The sequence below is a fragment of the Mastigoproctus giganteus genome, chromosome 1, assembly GCF_048544385.1.
Source record: "Mastigoproctus giganteus isolate SK-2022 chromosome 1, ASM4854438v1, whole genome shotgun sequence".
Classification (NCBI taxonomy): domain Eukaryota; kingdom Metazoa; phylum Arthropoda; class Arachnida; order Uropygi; family Thelyphonidae; genus Mastigoproctus; species Mastigoproctus giganteus.
The window spans coordinates 221,880,446-221,905,813 of record NC_143575.1 but is presented as its reverse complement, the minus strand read 5'-3'; the positions used below and the strand labels follow the sequence as shown (position 1 = coordinate 221,905,813).

Here is a 25,368-nt window from a genome sequence, read left to right as displayed (position 1 = left end):
TGGAAAATGAAGTTTAACATTGAGAAATATAAAGTACTACATATGGGAAGCAGTAACCCCAGAGTAACGTATCAACTCTGTGGTACTACACTGACAGTGGTAGAGAACGAAAAGGACCTGGTAATTGTGCAGGCAGATATGAAGTTTTCTGAGCAGTGCAGACGGTCTTGCAAGAGTAACTCATGGTGTCTTGTTAATGATATATAGGAATTTTTCTAACAGGGATAAGGAGGTGATTATCCTCTTGTATAAGGCAATGGTCAGGCCACACCTTGAGTGCTGTATACAGGTCTGGAAGCCTCATTTTAAGAAGGATGTAGAGCCATTCGAATGAGTACAGAGAAGGGCAACAAGATTAGTGAATGGAACAAAGGGTTGCTCTTACAAAGAAAGGCTTAAATTTTGCAAATTACAGTGTCTGGAGACTAGGCACCTGCGAGGTTTGTTGTTGTTTTTGATTTTTAGGAGTACAATTTTTTTTTTTTTTTTTTTAGGAGCATTAGCAACTAAGGCCATATTGCTCCAGGAATATGCGGTGGTCATTCCCTGACCTTTCCGCATCCTCCATATTTGGTGGTCACGGGCTCAAACCCCGGTCTAATCAAGAAGCGTGTGCTATGCACTGCTGCTCCTGCCCACCTGACTACTGAGGTGCCTACCTGCGAGGTGATCTGATTGAGGTGTATAAAGCCTTGAATGGTTTGAGCATGCCCAATGCTAATGGGATTCTTCCTCTTGCTCAGAATAATCACCTGAGAGGGCATAAATTCAAATTGAGGAAAGACAGATGTAGGATAGATGTGCGGTTTGTTTGTTTGTTATTTGGTTTTTAGAAGCATTAGCAACTAAGGCCATATTACTCAGGGGATATGCAGTGGTCATTCTCTGACCTTTGCGCATCCTCCGTATTTGGTGGGCACGGGCTCGAACCCCGGTCTAATCAAGAAGCGTGTGCTACACACTGCTTCTCCTGCCCACCTGTCTACATAGGCGCCTAGATGTGCGGAAGTTTGCCTTTAGCTAGAGGGTAGTTGATTGGTGGAACAGACTTCCATCCTTTGTTGTGGAAATTGATAGCCTAAATAAATTTAAGGCTGAGCTGCACAGGTTGTAACGAATGAAGGGGTGAAATGGGAGCGTTTTTTTTTTTTTTTTTTTTTGGCTGATGCTGTATAAGCATGCTTTCTTGCATCATATGCCTCTACAAATGCTAATAAGAAATACATTCATCAGAAATCAACATCTTGTCATGATATGCCTCGATATAGAGGCCTTTGATACCACATGGTGCTATGGTATCCTAAAAGATCTCAATTCTATTCAAATGAGAGGCCATTTACCATATTTTATTCAAAGCTTCCTTCAGTACAGACAAAAAAATGTTACAATCACTGGTGGAATGGTGATTATAATAAAGTAACATTGTAACCATATCCTGCCATTCTTTCCAAGTTAGGTACCGGCAGGTTTTGTCTCAAACATACATACAAGGAGTCCCACAAGGCTCTGTTCTTAGTGCCACTCTGTTTGCAATACGAATAAACAACATCACAAGCAGCATTCCAAACAATGTTGACTCATATCTCTATGCAGATGATTTTACCATATCCTGCCATTCCCAGAATATAAACTATATCGAAGGCATCTATAAATATCCATTAATAACATTGAATTATGGATGGCACAAAATGGATACAAACTGTCAAGCCACAAATCTACGGCCATACATTTCTGCACCAAATGCAGAATGCATCCTGAACCAGAGTTGCACTTGGCCAATCATCCTCTATCAACTGTGAACAGTATTCACCTGCTAGGGCCAATTTTTGATAAGAAGTTAAACATCCAGGAGCACATCAAATATCTAAGAACCACTTGCACAAAGAAAATGAATATACTCCGGGCCATCTCCAATACATCTTGGGGTGCCAATCGTTATACCCTGCTCCACTTATATAAATCTCTAATTAAATCTCAGCTAGACTACAGAGCACCTGTTTATGACTCAGCTAGGAAGAGCACCTTGGCCTGCCTTGTGCCCATCCACCACTCTTCTCTTAGGGTGGCCCTAGGTGCATACAGAACATCACCAGTTCAAAGTCTTTATGTTGAGGCTCATGATCCTCCGCTTAGCATCAGAAGAAAGATGTTGCTGATGAACTACTCAGCTAAAATTAAAAGCCTGCCTACTCATCCTGTTTGGCCACTGTTGCATGATCCTCAGTGGAAAACCTAGAACAATTTGGCGTACTGGTATCAGGCTGCAGAATCTAACAGAAAGCTGGAACATTCAGCTTGATAATATCCCCCAGAGAATCAAACGATCTGGATCCCTCATGGTTCCTTCACACTTTCTTCTGATGAATATTTTGAGCAATGGGGTAAAGGTTCTATAGCGAGTATTAACATCCAACAACTACATTTTGCTCACTCACAAAAGTACCCCCACTTTACCAAGATCTATACTGATGGTTCAAAGTCTGACAATCGAGTGGGTGCAGCTGTCGTCTTCCCTAATACGACTGTTTCAATTTAACTTCCAACCGAATGCAGCAACTTCACTGCTGAGCTCCATGCCATTAAGTTTGCTCTGAAAAACATCTCACTGATGTCAATAAATAAAAGTATAATGTATATACTGATTCACAGAGTGCTCTTTTAGCTTTGAAAAGCACTTCCCCACCCAACAATCCTTTATTAAAGCTCATAAAACATAAGCTGATGCATCTTCATGAGCATCAGAAAACTGTTATCTTTTCATGGATCCCTGGCCACAGTGGTATTCCAGGAAATGAATGTGCAGATAATGCTGCAAAGCATCCTTCCAACATATCCTGAACAGATGATCTAGTCCCATATCCTGATTATAGACATAATATATGAAGAACATCTATGGAACAATGGACACTTCTGTGGAAAATGCAAACAAATAAGCTATTTCAAATAAAACCGAACCACAATTACGGACTTCTAGCCTTCGTGAAAATAGAAAAGAAGAAGTAATCTTAGCCTAAACTTGTATAGGTCACACTCACCTCACACATCTCTATCTACTCACAGGAAGCGATCCTCCGCAGTGTGTGCACTGCTCGCAACCACTTACAGTAAAACCTACACTCCTTGAATGTAACTTGTTCAACAATGCCCGACGAACGTCTTTTAGTTTCATTTCAGATTTACAATAACTTCTCTCACTGAACAGCATAATAGGTAAAGGAGCAAATCTCTCTGAATTCTTTTTCTATTTAAAACAAATAAAAATGTATGACCGTTTCTAACTGCTGCTCAAGCAGTTTTTTGTATAGAAAATCAATTGATTTGGAAGGCGCAATATGGCCTAAGTAGCCCTTGCGCCAGAAACTACCACAACAACAACCACTCTAGTTATACTATGCATTTAACCAACGACAGCCACATACACATGCTTCAAATCTTTTTTTTTTTTTTTTTTTTTTTGCCTCAGTGGAAAGAATCAGTTGAATTTGTTTAAATCTATCTTTCCTTTTAGCATTTCATTCTAGATAGTAGTAAATTTCCATCAAGTATTCATCGACTTTTACAGGAAGGCATCTGGCTGTCCTTTCAGCATACAAATAAGAAAACTAAGTGCCAATAAGTTTTTTGAACGAATCAGATTCTTTCTGGTTGTTCAGGAGAAGAAGCCCAATGTTGTATTCTGTAGAATCGCTTTCCAATGCTAGTGTACTGAGAGCTTGCTGTTTTTGATTTGACTTTTGTGTTATTTCCCCCTATCAGAAAATGCCAGCATAATGGGTTATAGCATGGAATCACTTTGATTTCTGCCATCTCTAGCAATCAAAAACAGGCTATTTTTCAGAGCTATCACTACTACTTTCCCTATCCATGCAAACAACATGAATGTGTTCTTCCTTTTTCTTTTTTGTTCTTCCACAGCCATATTTTCCCTTCTTTTTTTTGCTATTTCACTTAAGGTGAAATATACTTCTGAGCAATGTGCCTGCACGATCAGTACAGTTCAGAGGAAGGTTACGTTGTATGACAAAAGATGCAAATAAACATTTGGCACATTTGATATCATCATCACCATGAAATGCAATGTTTATTTTTGCATTTCATTCTATGTATGGCACGCTGTCATTATGCTTATTTGTCTGCAAGTCACGTCTACATATATATATATATACACAAGGCAAACATGTTACCTTTTCAGATTTTATAATACATGAAAAATCTTGCACGTATCTTCTGAAATTTTATGACACTTCATTGGCACCATATGAAAAGACACTGTTAATTAGCTTTGCACAACCCAAGTATTATGAACATAATAGAGAGCGATATTATCGTGTGTTTCTATTTTGCAACTAGACTACCACAGTACACGTGGCAGCCAATTTGTTAATGAAAATAATCAAAAATTTGCAAAAAAAATAAAAAAATAATAAATAAATAAAAAAACTTTTGACCTACCAAGTATTATGAAACGACTGAAATAACATGCTATTATCGTGCATTTCTATTATGCAACATAGTCTAGCACAGTGCACCTAGCAGCCAATTTGTTAACAAAAATAATCAGAAATTAGCACTCCATAACCATCAAAACAACTTCAGTTGCCTTAAGTTAATGCAAATAAGTTTTTCTAGGGAAGGGAGCATATCATATGTTTCATTCAGAATGCAGCTTGTTGTTGTTATTTGGCTTTTAGGAGCATTAGCAACTAAGGCTATATTGCTCCAGGGATATGCGGTGGTCATTCCCTGACCTTTCTGCATCCTCCATATTTGGTGGTCATGGGCTCGAACCCTGGTCTAATCAAGAAGCGTGTGCTACGCACTGCTGCTCCTGCCCACCTGGCTACGAAGGCGCTGTGATCATATATAATACAACCAGCAAGCTCTGGATATGACATAAGCCAGTTTTCAAAGTTTTTCTAGTTTTTCAAACTATACAGATATTCTGTACAGTAACTTCCTCATTTACACTGATATGTTCGTGAAAAGTAGTTTGTAAATCGGAAGCAATTTTCTCATAGAATAACAAGAGGACGTGTTCCAAAATATATAATGTCCATTCTCAAAAATGCATGACAACTAGGATAACCAAAAGATTTATGTAAGATATACTTTTTTAATATCATAACAACAAAACTTTTTTTTTCAATACTATATTAAATAATAATATCTTTATTGCAACATACAGTAAATGTGGATTGCATTTGAGGTGCAAAGTGTATGAGTACACAATAATGTTTTTTGTTAGAAAAAAAAAAATAAATAAATAAAATCACTAAAGCAATGCAGCTTAGCACAATGGCTTTGGGGCTGTGTGTAAAGAATGAGTATTACTGTACAATTTAAGTGAGAATACTCAATTCCAGAAGTAAGTAACACTTTACTAGCTTATGCTTACAACTAGCTAATCATCAAGCCCCCTTTCTACAATTCTTCACACATTTACACAGCTGCAATAAAGAATTATCAGAAAGCTGCTTATTTATGGAACAAAACTGGTTCCTCCTTGCAAAATGACTGCAGAAAGAATAATGAACAAGAATAATTTCCCCATTAAACTGTTCTAAACAGAAATGACTTTTTGTTGGCAATGCGCAATTTCATGATGTGTGCTTGAACAAAAAATATACTTTAATATGATATATTTAATAGCATGTACAGTTATGTAAAACACAGAACATGAAGGCTTTATGAAATTGCAGAAAAGTTTGCAAGACAGAAAGTTTATAAATTGAATGTTTGTAAGCTAGGAGCTTACTGTGATGCATCATTACCACTTTCAATCTTGACTATTGGTACAAAGTGGCAATCATGAACAAAGTTCCATGTGCTGTGATTAGATACCTCTAATACCAAATATTACCAGAATATTAAACAGCTATACAGTACATAATCAAAAAGGGAAAACTAATGAATGCGGATATAATAAACATTTGGGAAAAGTTTTCGGTGATTGTTCAGATTTTTTTATTTCCGCTGTAACAAAAACAAAAATAAAAATGTTAAAGCCACGGTGCCCCCATAATTGGGTAGCAGGGCATATTGCTTTGTTGGAAATTCTCTCTCTTCAAATCTAGTTAATACACTGAATTCTTGTTTTTGGAAGGCATAGGGCCTTCCTTAGATATTTACCACAATGCAGCTTGTAAACATCTCATTTTCATTGGGGAGTAAGGGTGAACATAAGTCCATTAATTGTATCAATTTTTTATTGCCATATTGTCAGGGAAATGTTTTTCATGATTACTGCATTAGTGACCATGCAAAATAGTTCTGCAAGCTTATTTCAAGTGCAATGCAAACAAACAACACTCAGGGTTGAAAATATTCAAACCATAGTCCTCCATAATTTTGTGATGTGTCTGCCACTTGGAAATTCCTTCAAGTGTGGTTTATGTACTCCTCAATTCTTGTTTTTTACTGGCACAAATTCTACATTTCTAGATAATATTTCTGTAATTAGTTTGGTTTGTAAATGCTATCTCTTATTTATTGGGGGAGAAATGCAGTAATTTCATCAGTTTTTTTATTGATAGTAAAAGCTTTGACACTGTTTCTTGGTAATTCTATTAATGATATCTCTCTTCCTTGAGATGGCAAGGGAAGATGAAATTAGGTAACTCAAACGTTACTAAGCTTTGTTTTAAACTGGGAATGATCTCTTTTTCTGTGTAGATGAGATCATTCTTGAGTTGCGACATGAAGTACCTAAAAAAGATAAGTGATATTAACTATACTTTGATGGGTTGTTGGTGATGTATACTATTGTTTGGAATTTAAGGTATGCTATTTAATAAGGCTGATTGCCACATATTTAGTAAACATATTTAGTAACACTAGTTAGTAAACAAGCAAATTTGTATAACATCATTAGTGATTGCAAAGGCTTCAGCCTCACTAAAAATACCTTAAAAAGCAGCGAAGGTAAAAAATGGAATGGAATGAAGTGTGTGTGCGTGTGTGTGTGTGTGAGAGAGAGAGAGAGAGAGAGAGAGAGAGAGAGAGAGAGAGAGAGAGAGAGAGAGAGGGGGGGGGGTTCAAAATCAGTGTGTGTGTGTGTGTGTGATTTCAACAAGCGAGATGAACAGTTAAGAAATTTGACAGCTGAGATTCCATTATAAAAATAATGTGGAGTTTAAAAGACTATAGATATATTTGTGGTTACATCAGAAAGAAAACTTCAGCTCCTTCCAATAAAAAGCTGGCAGTAAGATGATTCCTTAGCTGATTCAGAAGCTTCCTGAAGATTATGAATTAGTTTGGTCCAATGTACTATCTAGTGCTACAGTTATGATACCATTCTGAAATTATACCCTTGAAATGTGAAGAATATTGGATCACAGCACAGTCCCAGCCATAACATCAAATGGTAGTAAGTATACTAGTTATACTATATGGTAGATATGAGAAAGTCATAGTGGTAAAACCATATTTGAAAAATATGGTTTTGCCACTTCAGGCCACTGTTAAGAAAAGTAAGAATTGTCTAGCACCATGGAGGTTCAGCCATTTCTCTATGGGGGTGCAAGCACTCCACTTCTGCCTTAAGACGGATATTCTTTTTGTTTAATAAACAGTTTAAACGATCTACTACCATAGGCAAATTAAGAGTACAAGATAGTTTCATTAGTAATCAGTAAAACTTATCAACTAAGTATTAGTTAATTTTTTAAAATTAATTAAGTGCTGTATTTGAGCCCCTGAATTAATTAATTCAAGAGCTCAAAATACAGCACTAATTCATTTTGGTATCATAGTAGTTCAATGCGGAATTCTTAAAAAAAGACTAACAAATTAAACACAAAATATATATAAATACATACACTGGCAAAATATTAGAAATCTTGCCACAGTATCAGAGTAGCGAGTGATCTTGTGTGCATGCCAATGATAGTTTACATATACCATAACATAAACAGTTCTGGTGTTGTTGATAACAAAGAATTCTGCAACTATATACCATTTCACTATAAGTGTTTGATTTGATAACTGCTCAGGCCACCAAAGATGCCCCACTTTACATTTCTTGGATCATTTACAAACATCTGCCATGATAAAGTGGTATTGTTATCCAGAAAGTTTGATCTATGTCTCCCCCGTCACATGGCTCCATGGTTTAACATTTGAACATTTTCCATGGAGAAGTGTATAAGCGTATAGCAGGATTGGGCAGATTACTTTTTTCCCATTGTCTATGGTTGACTGAGTGATTTGAACCACCATCTTTATCAAATATTATTACTACAATGAGTCTGTGGGTCAAATACCAAGTAACACAGTTCAGTTTATATGGTTTGAGTGGGGATACCATTATCATGGTTAAAAATTGGTAGGCTGTTACGTTATACATAAATGTCATTGTCATGTAAACGGACATTTCAGTATATTTTAGCAGCCTGCTATTAACCTTAACTAATCATCTGTAGTTTCATGCTGAAACAGTTGGTGCTGTTTGTCAGAATTTCTTCACCCAATAAGTGCTTTGTTTACTTGTTCTAAGACATTAGTATATATTCAAGATGACCTTATGGTAACTACAATTTTTTTGTGAAACTGTTACATGAAATGGCACCATCAACAATTAAACCCTTCCTTCCATAACTCTTGTATATCATTCTTCCTTCCTATCCAGAAACAGAATACACAGACACCACAAGTCTCCTTTTATCAAGCAGTATCTGGGGTGTGCATATTTGCATCATGTTCATATTATCCTTTACTCTCGTTTTATTTGCAACAATGTAAAGGCACACTACAGGTGAGGTTTGTAATGTTTTTGCCAGTATATATATACACACGCTTCAGACATTAAGCTCCTAACCTGTGCTTTGTCTCTTTGTTCCTTTGGAGCTCCTTTATACATATCCAAAAGCAACTTTAGTTCTCTCTGGGCTTCTTGAGCCTTTCTGAGATGGTAAAAAAAATAGATCATTAATATAATTAAAATTTTTAAAGAAAAAAATTATATATTATACTATTTTGTTTATTAACAGGAAGCTATTCTTAACAGTTTAAATATGTTACACCAAAAGCAAAAGTAAATTTAAAGCAGGAATGCTTAGAAAAGAACTTCCACGGTATGACAACAAAGCATGAATAGATGCCACATTGGAATTACAAGGATGTTCTGTAGCAATGGCAAGAAAAGCCTTTACCATTCATGTGCAGAATCTAAACTGAATGTAAACAAACGTGTCACCGAACTTGTTAATAACGTACTTACCTTTAGCAATTTCTTCTATATAAGCCACATCCTTCGAGTCCACTTTTAAGCAGTCAAACTATAATATGGCCAATAAATAAAGAGTAATAACCTGCAAAGCATTTTTGACTAACTAAATAAGAGCACTTCTATGAATATAAAAATACACCATGTAATGAGGGTACAGGTGAAATCTGTTACAAGGTAAAAAGGAATGAGGGTACAGGTGAAACCTGTTACAATGCGATGCTCAGAGTCCAAAGAATCACATCGTGACATAAGCGGATCACAAAAAATTCTAGCCATTTTTTAGCATTCAAACTTCATACATACTATCAATTTTGATTGTCTCTTTTTTTGTTGCACTAATTGCAATATTACGTCTAAAAAAAATCACACAAAGAATAATAATTGAAATAATGTGCAATTACGGTGTTTCAATCTTTTATTGATGCACTGTACAATAAAGTATTTTAAAAAAGCCAATATTCATGTTGTTAAATATATATAAATACAATAAACACACACCTTTTGTCATAAAAACAAAAACTGCTTTTCCACGTGGTTGTACTGACTGTTACGGTCATGTTTTGAAATTAAAAAAAAACAGTTGAAAAATTCGGGAGAAAAAGGAAAACATAATGCACTCTGTATCCTTTCAAATAAGTAGATATTAGCAAACAAACTTTTGCATATTTTAGTCATTACTTTCAAGTCTTTAATTTTTTAAAAAAAAAAAACAATCAAGGGTTGACTACTGTTTCATGTAATATTTTTGATTATTTCTGAGTCAGTCATGTGCTCATATGTAGGACAGTTGTTGTCCCCATCTATCCAACATTCTATTGTGGCCCCTCTTCTCTATCGACAAACTGTGCCAGTACTCACTCGGTATTGGCCACATCTTATTCTCTCAGGCCTTTGTTAGTGTATTTTTCCAAGAGAACTGGTCAGCAGCAGCAACATCTTCCTCTATAAAGCCCTCAAAGTCATTCTCTGCATCACTGTCACTGGCTACTGGGGAGTTATCCGGGATCTGACTTGCACCCAATACGTTTCTCCAACATTTTGATATACCCCTTTTTGCCACTGTTTCACATGCTTCGCCAACAATGTAAAAAACTTCCTTTAAGTTCCGCTTCTTTAAAATGACGTAACAGAATCCTTACTAGTGATTACTCGCTGTATATAATTCAGTGATATAATTCCTCGATCCAGAGGCAGTATCTTTGATATGGTGTTTTTCAGTAAGTAGCTCACTCGGATTTTACCATCTTTGCTTATTAGGTTATCGACAGGAAGATGGATAGCACAGTTATCCAGCAGCACGAGAGCTTTGGTATCCAGCCCTTGTTACCATAAGTGTTTACATACATCAGGTACAAATTGCTTATGAAACCAGTTTTCAAAAATACTGGTAGTCATCCATTCATTTTTGCTAAAGTCATAGGTAAATAGCATAGAGGCCACGTTCACATGAGGGAAGCACTGTGGCAGTTTAAACCTTCCTACGCAAAGTGGCTTCAGTTTCTGATTTCCTGTTTAATTTACACAGAAAAGTATGGTCTTACTTTTTCTTTTATTTGCTTGAAGCCATGTGTTCTTTGAATGTCGTTCTTACATGCCAAAGTGGAATTGGGTAATATTGAATAAAGTTCAGTTTCATCATAGTTATATACCTGCTCTGCAGTATAGCCACAAGCTTCAACTATTTTCTGAAGCTGGGCAGGGTAAGATCATGCAGCTTCATCATCGGCTGAACATATTTCACCTGATATAGCCATTTTGGTTATTCTATGCCGTCATTTTAAAACATATTAGCTATCCATTACTTGCAGTGAATGCTGTGGACTCCTTTCCATGAAGGTCGCTGTGGAATTTTTTTAGTTTGGGTTTGCAGATGGGGTCCAGATTCATGATGCCCAAATTATTCGCTGTATGATTCCTTTCGCCTCAAAGGTGGTACTTGTACATATGTCCTTTCTGATATTCCCTGTTAGAGACTTGGCAATTTGGAATCTCCTCTCTTTGTTCTTCTCTGGCTCAAAATCTCTCTACCCAATTGTGTCAAATTCATCTGTTGTCTCTACCGTTCTCTCAACTCCACTAATCACTTGGAGCTCTTTGACTTCCTCTCTTTGCAACTTGACTTTCTCCAGTCCAACTGTCCTAACAGTGAGGTAATTTTCCTTGGTGATTTTAATGTTCACAACTCCAGCTGGCTTCCGTTTTCTAGTCACACCGACCCAGCAGGTCGAGATGTTGAGGCTTTTGCAATTACTAATGACTTAGCACAGATTGTTCATTTACCTACAAGAATACCGGACAATCCTAATCATACAGCCAATACGCTTGATCATTTTCTCACAAACAATCCTTCTAAGTATACAGTCGAAGTGAGAGGTCCTTTAGGCACTTCAGATCACAACTTGGTGATTGTCTCTTCTCCAATGGAACCTTTATCTCATGGCTATTCCCAACCTTGTGTTGTTTGCCATTACAAGAATGCAAAATGGGATGACCTGCGAGACGTCTTTTCTTCTTTTCCTTGGTCGGATTACTGTTTCAAAACTTCTGATGTCAATGTTTGCTCAGATCGTGTCAGTGAAATTATTCTTGCAGGAATGGAATCCTTTATCCCACACTCCACTTTAAAATCTCGTCCTTTATCTAAACCTTGGTTTTCCAATAAATGTGCTAAGGCTATTGGAGAGAAGAATGTTGCATATCGTAATTGGCTTGTTTCTAATTCTTCAGTTTCATTTTCTGCATACACCAAAGCTCGCAACAATTGTAAAGCAGTTATCAATCAGTCCAAACTAGAGTTTGAACAGGCTAAGAGTAGAAAACTTGCTTCTTGCCCTAATGGTAACTGAGCATTCTGGTCTCTTGCCAAAGCTAATGGCCGCAACTTTTGCCCATCTCTGCTCCCACCTCTGTCCACACCAGATGGTTCTGTTATCACTTCAGCCAAGGATAAAGCTGACCTGCTAGCATCCCATTTTTCTTCCAACTCATGTATTAATGATCTTGGTAAAACACCTCCCACCATTCCCAACACGCTCCATTCAATGCCTCCTGTGGTCTTCCGTCAAAAGGATATCAGAATGCTAAGAAAGCTCCAGGTCCTGTTGGTATTTCTCCACTGTTCTCAAAACCTGTGCTCCTGAACTTACTCCTATTCTTTGCCGCCTTTTTTCACTTTCTTATTCCAAAGGTGTTTTTCCTTCTGCTTGGAAATTTGCTCATATCCAGCCAGTTCCTAAAAAGAGTGACAAATCCCTCCCATCCAATTATCGTCCCATTGCAATTACTTCTACTCTTTCTAAAGTAATGGAGAAATCAATTAACCGCCAATTCTTAAACTACCTACAAACCTTCCGTTTGATCAATGATCGCCAGTATGGATTCCATCAGTGTCGATCCACTGGTGATATTCTGGCTTATGTTACCCATTTATGGACTAATTCAATGGAAAGGTTCAGTGAAACACAAGTAGTTGCTCTTGACATCTCAAAGGAATTGAGAATCGGAATGAGCAGAAGTCTGAAAAACAAGATGCAGGATATTTCAGAGACTGCTGGGAGTCATTGCGGTACAAGAAAACACATGGGTTGTGTTAGGGTAGCTAAGAATAGAAACAGGTGCATGTATACTTGCGTGTACACCAATGCTAGGAGTTTAGTAAATAAATTTGATGAATTTGAGGTATTGCTCAAAACATCAAAGGCAGATATTGTTGGGATATCAGAGACGTGGTGTCACACAGACATAAGGAATGCAGAACTGGAATTTGGGGAGTACAACGTCTACAGAAAGGATAGACTGGATAGGAAGGGAGGAGGGGTTATGCTATTAGTTAAGAAATACATAAAATCCAAGGAAGTGAAGCCAGTGGACATCGCTGGACAGTGCAGTGTCGAGTCAGTTTGGTGTGACATAAGCATTGGGAGATAAAATTGAGAGTAGGAGTGTGCTATAGGCCTAATGACTCTGATGAGTATAATAAGAAACTGTACAGGGAAAGAGTGGGCCAGTAAATCAGAGATTCTTATAATGGGAGATTTTAATTTCCCAGATATTGACTGGAATTTGGGGGCTGGTCACTCACACGCTAGCAAGGCTTTTGTGGATTTATTGGATGATTGTTTTCTACATCAGCATGTTTGGGAGGCAACTAGAGGGAGGAATACTCTTGATTTGATTATCAGCAGTGATTATTCATGCATTAAGAATCTGCAGATAAATGAACCACTAGGTGGCAGTGATCACAGTGTGCTGAAGTGGGATTTACTCAAAGAGGTAACTACCATTAGGGGGACAGGGAAGGGTTATTGCTTTCGTAAAGGCGACTATGATGGACTGAGACAGTATTTAAATTCTATACAGTGGGACCAACTGATGATGTTACCAACAGCAAATGCAAAATGGGAAGCATTCAAAGAACTTATCTTGGAAGCTACTAGGCTTTACATACCAACTAAGAAATATTGTTCAAGGTTTAGGCCTAAATGGATGTCAGATGAACTAATGAGGCATATGACAGAGAAGAAACATGCATGGGATACATACAAATTAACACATGACACAGAAGCCTATGATAGATACAAGTTGATCTGTAACCAAGTTACCAAGGAGGTTAGGCAGGCGAAGGCAGATTACGAGAAATCTTTGGCAAGGGATGCAAAGAAAAACAGCAAAGAGTTCTTTACTTATGTAAACTCTAGAAGGAAGGGGATGAATCAGATTGGTCCACTTGATATCGATGGGTCAACTGTTGATGATCCTGCTCAGGCAGCTAACAAACTAAATGAATATTTTGCATTGACATTCACACATGAGGAGTTATTTAGCGAGGGGAAAGCCAGAGGTGTATTCAACTCTAGCAGTGAGCTAGAGAATCTTGTAATAACTGAGAGTAAAGTGGAGGAGAAATTGTTGAAGATAAACACAAGAAAGGCACCCGGGGTGGATGGGATCTATCCAGTTACATTAAAGGAGGCAGCAGAGGAAGTAAGCAAACCCTTAGCCATAATTATGAGAGCTTCCTTGGACTCAGGGGAGGTACCCACAGACTGGAGATGCGCAAAGGTGACCCCAATTCACAAGGGAGGATCAAAGGCTGACACAAGTAATTATAGACCTGTGAGTTTAACTTCTGTTCCCGGAAAATTAATGGAGGCACTAGTTAAAGAAGCACTGCAGGATCATTTAGACAAGACTTCAGTTATAGCTCGGACACAGCATGGTTTTGTTAAGGGGAAGTCTTGCCTGACCAACTTGATTGGATACTATGATGCAATCACAAAGGAACTGGATGCAGGGAATAACTTTGATATTATATACTTGGATCTTAGAATGGCTTTTGATACTGTTGCACATGGAAGACTGCTGCACAAATTGGAGCAGTGTGGCATTGGAGGCAAATTGCTACTGTGGATAAAGGGGTGGCTGAGGGGGAGAAGACAGAGAGTGGTAATCAATGGACACTGCTCGTCGTGGACTAATGTTATTAGTGGAGTCTCTCAGTGCTCAGTGTTGGGTCCATTATTGTTTTCTGTATTTATAAATGATATTGATGATGGTATATCAAGCTTAATGTCGAAGTTTGCAGACAATACAAAGGTAGGCAGGGTTGTCAAGGACACTACTGACACTATGCTGCTGCAACAGGATCTGGAAAGTTTGAGCAGATGGGCTGAGAGGTGGCAAACGAAGTTTAACATTGACAAATGTAAAGTACTACAGATGGGAAACAGCAACCCCAGAGCAATGTATCAACTCTGTGGTACTACACTGACAGTGGTAGAGAATAAAAGGGACCTGGGGGTGGTTGTGCAGGCAGATATGAAGTTCTCTGAGCAGTGTAGACGGGCTGCAAGAGTAGCTCATGGTGTATTGTCAATGATATATAGGAATTTTTCTAGCAGGGATAAGGAGGTGATTATTCCCTTGTATAAGGCAATGGCCAGGCCACACCTAGAGTACTGTATACAGGTCTGGAGGCCTCATTTCAAGAACGATGTAGAGCTGCTGGAACGAGTACAGAGAAGGGCAACAAGATTAGTGAATGGAACAAAGGGGTGCTCTTATGAAGAAAGGCTTAAGTTTTGCAAATTACAGTGTCTGGAGACTAGGCACCAGCGAGGTGATCTGATAGAGGGGTATAAAGCCTTGAATGGTTTGAGCATGCTCAATGCTGATGGGATTCTTCCTGTTGCTCAGAATAATCACCTGAGAGGGCATAAATTCAAATCGAAGAAAGACAGATGTAGGATAGACGTGTGGAAATATGCCTTTAGCCAGCGGGTGGTTGGTTGGTGGAACAGACTTCCATCCCTTGTCGTGGAAGTTGATAGCCTAAATAAGTTTAAGGCTCAGCTGGACAGGTATCTTGAATGAACAGAGGGGTGAAGTGGTTTTTTTTTTTTTTTTTTTGGCTGATGCTGTATAAGCTTGCTTTCTTGCATCAAATGCCTCTACTAATGCTAATGCTAAAAAGGCTTTTGATCGTGTTTGGTATAAAGGTCTTCTAAACAAGTTTCCATCTTTGGTTTGCCAACTGTTTTTAGTAATTGGTTATTCAGTTTTCTCTCTGATCGCTCACTGAGAGTGATAGTAGATGGCTCTCTGTCTTCTAACTTCTCCACTAATAGTGGTGTCCCCCAAGCTTCAGTTCTTTCCCCCACTCTTTTCCTCTTGTATATTAATGACCTTCTTCCATTGACTGGAAATCCTATCCATAGTTTTGCCTATGATAGCACATTGCATTCCACTTTCCATTTTGAGAAACCTTGTCCTGCTTAATCAGCTTCAACTTCTCGAAAATCTGCTACCAATTCCTTAAATGCCAATCTTAAGGTAATTCTCCAGTGGGGATAGGAAAACTTAGTTGATTTCAAACCTTCTAAAACTCAGTCTTGTCTTATATCTCGCAAAAAGGATTCTTCTGCTGCTATGCTTATCTTTAGTGACATTCCGATTTCTAGGCAAAATGATATATCTCTTTTGGGGATTACCCTGACTTCTAATCTCTCTTGGCACAAGCACATTACAAATATTGCTTCCTCTGCATCTAAAAAACTTGGTTTTCTCTCTCGTTCTCGATGTTACTTTTCTTCCAAACAGCTGCTCACTGTGTATAAATCGCAAATCTGCCCTGCTATGGATTATTGTTCCCGCATCTGGGGTGGTGCCCCCAAAACCTCTCTCAGGCTTCTTGATTCCATTCAGAAGCAGGCAGTTAGGTTAATTAATGATTCATCTCTAACAGAGTCTCTCCACTCGCTTTCTTATAGACGTACTGTTTCTGCTGCATGCCTCTTCTACAGATACTTCCATTGGCTTCTATAATTCCCGCTCTCTCTTTCAAAACAGTCCGAACACGTGCCGCCACCAGCCAACATCTATTTACTGTCCAACTTCAAACCCACAGAACCAACTTTTCATCTTTCTCATTTATTCATTCAACTGCCGTTTTATGGAACAACCTTCCTTCATACGTATTTCTGAAAATTACAATCTACAGAAGTTCAAGTCGAATGTCAACAAATATCTTCTTTTGTCTTCTCAACCTTCAACCCAAGCATGGTACTAAGTACTTCTCGTGTTTGGGGTTCACATAAAAAAAAAATAAAATTTGCTCATATCCAGTCAATTCCTAAAAAGGGTGACAAATCCCTCCCATCCAATTATTGTGTTGCACAATCAGCTTCAACTTCTCGAAAATCTGCTACCAATTCCTTAAATGCCAATCTTCACATAAATTGATTAATTGTGAATTGATTTCTCCATTACTTTTTCTAAAGTAATGGAGAAATCAATTAACCGGCACTCTTAAACTACCCAGAAACCTTCCATCTGATCAACGATTGCCAGTATGGACTCCGTCAGTGTTGATCCACTCGTGATATTCTGTCTTATGTTACCTATTTATGTACAAATTCAATGGAAAAGTTTGGTGAAACACAAGCAGTTGCTCTAGACATCTCAAAGGCTTTTGCCCTTGTTTGCCATAAAAGTCTTCTAAACAAGCTTCCATCTTACTGTTTTCCAACTGTTTCTTGTAATTGGTTATCCAGTTTTCTCTCTAATCGCTCACTGAGGGTGATGGTAGATGGCTCTCTGTCTTCTAACTTCTCCACTAATGCTGGTGTCCCCCAAGGTTCAGTTCTTTCCCCCAATCTTTTCCTCTTATATATTAATGACCTTTTTCCATTGACTGGAAATCCTATCCATAGTTTTGCCGATGATAGCACATTGCATTCCACTTTCCATTTTGAGGAACCTTGCCCTGTTCAATCAGCTTCAACTTCTCGAAAATCTGTTACCAATTCCTTAAATGCTGATCTCCAGGTAATTCTCCAGTGGAGAAAAGACAACTTAGTTGATTTCAATCCCTCTAAAACTCAGTCTTGTCTTATATCTCGCAAAAAGGATTCTTCTGCTCCTATGCTTATCTATGGTGCCACTCCAATTTCTAGGCAAGTTGATATATCTGTTTTGGGGATTACGCTGAATTGTAATCTCTCTTGGCACAAACACATTACAAATATTGCTTCCTCTGCATCTAAAAAACTTGGTTTTCTCTTTTGCTCTCGCCTTTAGTTTTCTTCCAAACAGTTGTTCACTCTGTACAAATTGCAAATCCGCCCTACATGAAATATTGGGTCTCACATCTGGGGTGGTGCTCCGAAAACCTCTCTCTCAGGCTTCTAGATTCCATTCAGCAGAGGGCAGTTAGGTTAATTAATGACTCATCTTTAACAGAGTCTCTACACTCACTGTCTCATAGATGCACTGCTTCTGCTGCATGCCTTTTCTACAGATACTTCCATGGGCACTGTTTCTCAGAATTGGATTCCATAATTCCCGCTCTGTCTTTCAAAACATTCTGAACACGTGCCGCCACCAACCAACATCCATTTACTGTCCAACTTCAAACTCACAGAACCAACTTTTCATCTTCCTCGTTTATTCTTCATTCAGCTGCTGTTTTTTGGAACAACCTTCCTTCATACGTATTTCCTGAAAATCACAGTCTACAGAAGTTCAAGTGTAATGGCAACAAATATCTTCTCTGGTATTCTCAACCTCCAACTCAAGCATGGTACTAAGTACTATAGGTTCTAATACCTCTTGTGTTTGGGGTTTTCATTAAAAAAAAAAAAAGAAGAAAAAAGCTTACTTTCTTGCGTCACTTGCTACTAATAATTTTTTTGACTATGGTATATTTTTCTGAAGCAAACAGAGGCAACTCTAACTTGGTTTAATCAAGAATAAGCGGTCAAGGGACCCAATGTGAATCACATGCTATTCCTAAATGTTGTTTCAAAATGCTTTGTATGCTCCTATAACCTAATACGTCTACAACTTTGCTGACTGTAAAAATTCACCTGGATGAATTTTTTTGGTGTGCTAATAGGGACATCAGTTGGAGCTGACGAATTGCATATGCTGTTTAAATACAGGAAATCAGACTGCACCAGATTCTCTGTAGGCTTTCTGCAAAAGTTCGAATGCTTCTGTGGGTGTTTTGTTCAACAGGAAATGGAATTTAACACTGGCTTACTGCTTCTCCACTATTTTCTTTGTGGACATGTTATCCATGTTTGGGCTTTTTTGTTGATTTTCAGAAATTACTGGACATCATTATTCTATTGTGTGTGTGGTAAAATTAGATTCAATGCTTTTTTTTTTTTTTAATCACTCCCTTGTAAAAGGGACTCTGAAGTTCTAATATTCTTGAACTTTCTCTCACAATGAATCCAAATGGCACAAAAAGTTGGCAGTGCAGAATGCAAAAGCAAGTAATAGGTACAATATCATAAAATAGGGTATTGCCAGAGATTTCTGTGATCAAAGGAAAAAGTAATGGTTTAAATTTATGGGGGAGCTATAGTGGATCGAGGTATTTCTTGGGCTCTATAGGCAACTTGAATGGAAAAGCCACGCATGACCGCCTCATTATGGGTGACTTCAATCTAAATCTTTGAGACTGAAAATCATGGATAGGCAATACACCAGGCAAACAGATTTCTGAGCAATCTGGATGACTTGTTCATTCCAACATGTCAGAGAAAGTACAAGAGGTTCTAATGTCCTTGACTTGGTTCTTATGACAGAAAAAGGGAAACCAATAAAACAACTATCAAATATGGAGTGGCTGTTTGATCTTGCAATTCTTACAGACATTTCTAGTCTTTAAATGCTCTTAATTTAAACTACAATAAAAAGGAAATTGGTCTCTAATTTGTATGGTGACATTAAATCAGAGACCAATTTACACCAATTTAAATTCCAAATTGAGCAAGGCAATTTGTTCACTTTGAATGTTGTACTGAGCTAAAGGAGAAACAGATTTCCAAAGAATCTGTGCCTCTCATTATTACAGTTAGTGTTTTTAATGAGTTTGAAAGTCGATTTGCTGATATGAGATCCTATGACATAAGCTTGTTTGAGAATCCATTTACTTCTATGGCTGAGAACTACAATCCTAGCTTGCAATTTGAACTTATTGATCTTCAAGACAAAACATGGTTCAAAAATAAGTAGATGGACTACAAAAATAAACTACTTGAATTCTACAAGGCTCTATCTGAAGCTTTTCCACTAATAAAAGAAAATGCCATGAAAATGGCTACTTCGTTTGGATCAATATGTTTGCAAGCAACTTGTTTCATGCCTGAAATCAAATAAATATTTAAAAAGAAAGAGAATAGTAGATGAGCATCTCCATTCTGTATTGATAATTGGCATCACAAATTTTCAAACAAATTTTGAACAATTATCTAAAAACATTTACCCTCAATCATGTCTGTCCATTCACATATAATAATGCAACTTTTGGTGGATAGATTTTTATGAAATTTTATATTTCACTCTTTTTGAAAGACATGTCAAGCCTTCGTAAATTTCATTAAAATCGGCCAAGTAGATAACTATCCTCCCACTTCCAAAAAACAAACCATGCATTCATTCCAGTATAAAGGTTGTCAATAGCAGCATGGACTGGTTGAGTACATGCCTTTACAATATGATATACAGGTAAAATTGTCACAATATGGATAGACTTTCCAACCTTCCTACGAACATCAGATAAAATACCTTTACACCAAATAAACTGATTAAAAAAAATAAATAAATTCTTTTCTTTTTTCTTTTATTTCCTAAATTTCTGTGCTCCTCCTGTCTAAGTAACCAAAATATCTCTTGGTTTCCCAAACCTTTTACTTCACTGATTTTCTTAATTTCTAGTCTGTATGTGACACAATGAATTGTTGTAGTCACCCAATTGTAGCACGTGCTCAACTTTCATACACCAAATTATCTCGTAGACCAAACTGTTTTGCACTGAATTGTTTTTTACAGAAATTGCAGCAGCTGGAGACTAGGCACCTGTGAGGTGTATAAGGCCCAAATGGGTTGAGCACACAGAATTCTGATGGGATTCTTTCACTTACTCAGATTACCAATCTGAGGGGGCATAAATTCAAATTGAGGAAAGACAGTTGTAGAATAGATGTGCGGAAATTTGCCTTTAGCCAGTGGGTGGTTAATTGCTGGAACAAACTTCCATCTGTTGTTGTGTAAGTTGATAGCTTAAATAAATTCAAGGCGGAACTGGACAAACTTTTAGAGGGAATGGATGTGCGAAATTGTTTTTTTTTTTTTGGCTGATGCTACATAAGCTCATAATACACTTGCTTTCTTGCATCACATGCCTCCAGTACTACTACTAATACTACTAACTGTGATGTCCTGAACTATCATATGATGAATTGCTTTATAACCCACTGACATGATCCCGAGGATAAAAGAGTGGGGCCATCTCAATAAGAATGGTATCCTTAATGGCTTGCAGAACTGAACTATGAAGACAAACTAGTTTGCCTGATCAATCTAGTTAATTATTACAATAAATATGTAAGACAAATGAACAACTTGGATATTTACTTTGAATTCAGTAAAGTTTTTGATATAGTTCCTTGTGAAAGTTATATAAACTGGAAAAAACTGGGATTCCTAATCATTGGGCTGGCAAAATAAAGATGAGTCAGAGAACAATCATAAATGGATATTCCTCAAAATGGAATGGGTCTCACTTGTTTCTAAATGTCCAATGACATAGACAAGGAAGTGCAGGGAAAGTTGTCAAAGTTTATTGATGATTTAAGGATAGGAAATATGGCTAAATAACAGCATCAGGCCACGTTGCTCCAAATTGACTTGGTGCAGATATAGATAATCAAAAAAATGGCAACATTAAGTTACTGCTTCAAAATGAAAAGTTTTGAACCCAGGATGTTGTTTGTTTGTTTGTATTTTATTGGCACATTAGCAACTGAGGCTATAATGCACCAGTTTGAACCCAGGAAACAGAAATCCAAGAGTCACATATTATAAACTTGGGGGGGGGGGGGTGAAGTTTAGAAGGAAAAAGATTTAGGGATTATGATACATTATGATACAATCAAAAATCAAATTTACTATGCAGTGGTGAAAGGTACTGAGATGTCATAATGAAGAACAGCTTAAAAGGGATGAAAAAAGTTGTATAAGACCCTGAAGGACTCCATGGACTTATACAATTAACAAGAGAGATATAGTCTGACTGGCAGGAAAGACAAGAACCAGATGTAGCATGTTGGATCATACTAGAGAGTCATTTTTTGGCACTGCAGAAAGCATGGAATGATTTTTTTTTTTTTGACAGATGCAGAAAAAGTCCATTCACTTGCATTAAAAATAAGAAAAAAAAAAAGTGATAATTAAGATTAACTAATATCACACACACACACACACACACACACACACACACACACACACACACACACACACACACACACACACACACACACACACACACACACACACACAAATTTGTTCACATGAACTAACAGCAATCTGAAATGGAAAAAAAATTTCATAAAAACAAATTAATTTGAAATTTTTACTGTACATTAAAAACCCACTCACTTTAGCTGGGCCTTCAGATCTCTAATAATCTCAGCATCAGATTTTCCTTTCTCTCGAGTATCACCAATATCATCATCTCTACCATAGTGTTCCTCTTCTTTCTCTTTTTTTATCACTACTTCTTCTTTAATAGACAGTGATCCACTTGAATTAGAAGATCCACAAGTTGATGTTGGTACAGGTTCCTCCTTAACTGTAATATTACCATCACCAGAACTTGAGGTAACAGGTACAGCTACAGTTTGATTTGCTGATGTGCCTGAAGATTCTAGAGCTTGTCTAACCTGTAATAATAATAATAATAATAAAAACTTTGAAAGTTTGAGAGTTGATTGCAAGAAAAAGCATATTAATGATTGTTTTAAAATATTAAATTTAATTTTTTCTAGAATACTCAGACATGCTATTCTATATCTGCCTTCTGACACATCCAGTCATAAACTGGTAAGCACATATTCCAAAGTGTTGTCCATGATTATTTCTAAACTATCCCATCAAAAAGTTAAAACAGATTCATGCAAGACCAACTGTAGCAGAACATTCTACTACCTTCATGATGAAACAGAAAGGAGGATGTTATACAGTAAAGAAATTATTGTCCCTGAAAAAGTAAACCTTAAGTACTTTTATATGCTCCCAAAAGCACACAGGTTCATTTGTGGCAACTATTAGAAAAGACTAAACTGTCAGTTCAAAGCAAAAAAAAAAAAAAAAAAAAAAATCAGAATGCACATAATTATAATAATATTTGTGATATAAAAGGAACCAAAATGGTTTACATAGAATTAAAAAAATAATAATAATAAAAAAAAGAGTTCTCTGCAGTGTTGTGTAGCTTCACAGGTCCAATAGAAAAATATCTGTTGTGAATAAATTGCAAGCTTGCAATTAGTGACTCTCCCTCACTATAAAACTCAACACTTCCAAACTACTGAAGGAAAACTTCAGTAGCTTGGAAGTGATGAGTTATTCATGCAGAGTTAAGTAAAATTGACAAAACATTGTAACATGTGTGCATGTGTTATTAGCTTTAAATTTTGCATGCATAATGGTTTTATGAATCTGAAAATGGAAATAGGTTCATGCTTATATAGCCACTTAAATAACGAAACAATTTTTTAAAATTAAAATGAAGAGAGCTGGAAGTTCTTGATTGATTGTGTCCTTTTTTAATCTCTTCAGGTGAGAGAGAGGTCATGGTCAATTTGGTGTACACCATTTTGTTGGGAGCTTGATGGTGCTCATGGTGTATCGGTTGCCTATTTTGTGTTCCTTTTAGACCAAGAATTAGACTTACCACCCAGTTTTCTGGCCTCACTATGGGTAGGGAAGGGAGGAGCAGTGCCACTAGAGAGATCAACTAGTATAAAGTTAGCCAGTTAATAATAAATAAATAAATTAATTAAAAAAAAAAGGGGTTGATTTCCTTTCTGAAATTAGTTTACAATTTGTAAGACTAAGTCTATCTTAATTAGGCTCACATTTGGTTTCAAAATAAAAATTTGCATATCAAATGTGAGCTGTAGTTCTGAGAAACTGTTTTTCAAATTGTGCAAAGAGTCACTTGATTACTATAATGCTTGCCATGTGGGAGGGCCCCATTATCCATGCCAACAGTTGGTACTACCCTCAGGGTAGTAGAAAATTAAAAACACCTGGGGGTAACTGAGCAGTCAGATATGAAATTCTCTGAGCAGTGCAGAGAGAGACTGCCAGGACAGCTCGTGGTATTTTGCCAATGATATACAGGAATTATGATAGCAGGGATAAGGAGGTAATTATCCCATTGTACAAGGCAATAGTTAGGCAAGGCATACAAGTCTGTCTGGAGTGCTCATTTTGAAAAGGATGTAGATCTGCTGGAACATGTGCAGAGAAAGCAATGAGATTGGTGAGAGATACAAAAAGGTGCTCTTACCAAGAAATGTGCAGCGTCTGGAGATTAGGTACCTGCAAGGTGATCTGATTGTGGTGTTAAGGCTTTGAATGAAATGAGCAAGCTCAATACAGCGATGACATTTTCCCTCTTGCTCAGACTACACACATGATAGGGCATCAATTCAAACTGAGGATTAATGGTAGCAGATCAGTTGTGTGGAAATTTGCTTTCAGCCAGAGGGTAGTTTATTGTTGGCACAACCATATGGTAGGTGAAATGAGAAGTGTTGGCTGTTTTTTTTTTTTTTTTTTGGCTGATGTTGTATAAGCTTGCTTTCTTGCATCATTTGCCATTACTAATACTATCCCAGATTTAACTCAAATTGCTAATATTTTTAATATAAACAGCATCACCAAAGAAGTGCATCTGGAGTTTACAAAAAGTAAAAAAAATAATCAGAGCACTATAGTAACAGCTCATTGAAGAGGCCTCTGGAGTCAGGAACACTGTGATTCGTCTATAATGCTACCAAAACACTGACTTAAATCAATAAAATACCGTTATTAAATAAATATACTGACTGTATAAATTGTATATTAAAATAAAATATTATAACAAGAATGAAAAATAAAAGCGCTAAAAAGATGCTTAAAATTACTAAAAACCACTAAAGCCGTAGCTTTCGGCAGCAGCGGCCGCCTTCATCGTCAATAATGGTTACAGGTTATCCAACAATCAATATATATACACCTACATGTCACCAGCAGGTATGCAACACAAGCTACAGCACTTGCGTTCGGTCCACTTCCCGTGCTTTGGAACCGGAAATGGCACTGGAACGAACCATTCCAAAACGTTTGTCTCTCCCTAGGATAAAGGCTTCAAAGAGTGGATGAATACAACAGCCCTTATTACTATTAAGACTATAGCATCCAGATGAACATATCCTTAGACTCTTTAACCATTTCTGGTTCCAAAAACCATGCACTTTATCTACAATCACAGCTTCTTTAGTTGTAACACGACAAAAGAAGCCTTGATGCTCTTTCATTTACTAGCTAAACATTGGCAGTATAGACATGTTTTCTAGATGGAACAAGGCTTTTTCCCATTCTGGATCAGTGACTGGAAACTTTTGTGCATTCTTGTTGATGTGTTAATATGCAGATATGGAATTCCCCACCCATAAACTTTGTTGACAGGTAGAGGTGGTCCAAATTCTCCTCAGCTCTTTTTCTGCAAAAGTGCAAGGCTCAGAAGATTAAGGTCTTCACATATCCATTCCAGCTCCAAAGTAACGGAATTAACAAAT

At 37.2% G+C, this 25,368-nt stretch overlaps 1 protein-coding gene across 6 annotated transcripts in view; it reads right to left on the bottom strand.

The window, feature by feature from the left end:
• Bre1 (E3 ubiquitin-protein ligase Bre1) overlaps nucleotides 1-25,368 on the bottom strand; it is a 415,493-nt gene that overhangs the window by 134,354 nt on the left and 255,771 nt on the right. For all 6 annotated transcript variants that reach the window (XM_090376128.1, XM_090376101.1, XM_090376124.1 and 3 more), the window contains 2 exons: nucleotides 22,178-22,461; nucleotides 8,819-8,903 (listed from right to left, as the gene is read on the bottom strand). In XM_090376128.1, the coding sequence (XP_090232254.1) occupies nucleotides 8,819-8,903; nucleotides 22,178-22,461 (369 nt within the window). The remainder of the gene's footprint in view (nucleotides 1-8,818; nucleotides 8,904-22,177; nucleotides 22,462-25,368) is intronic.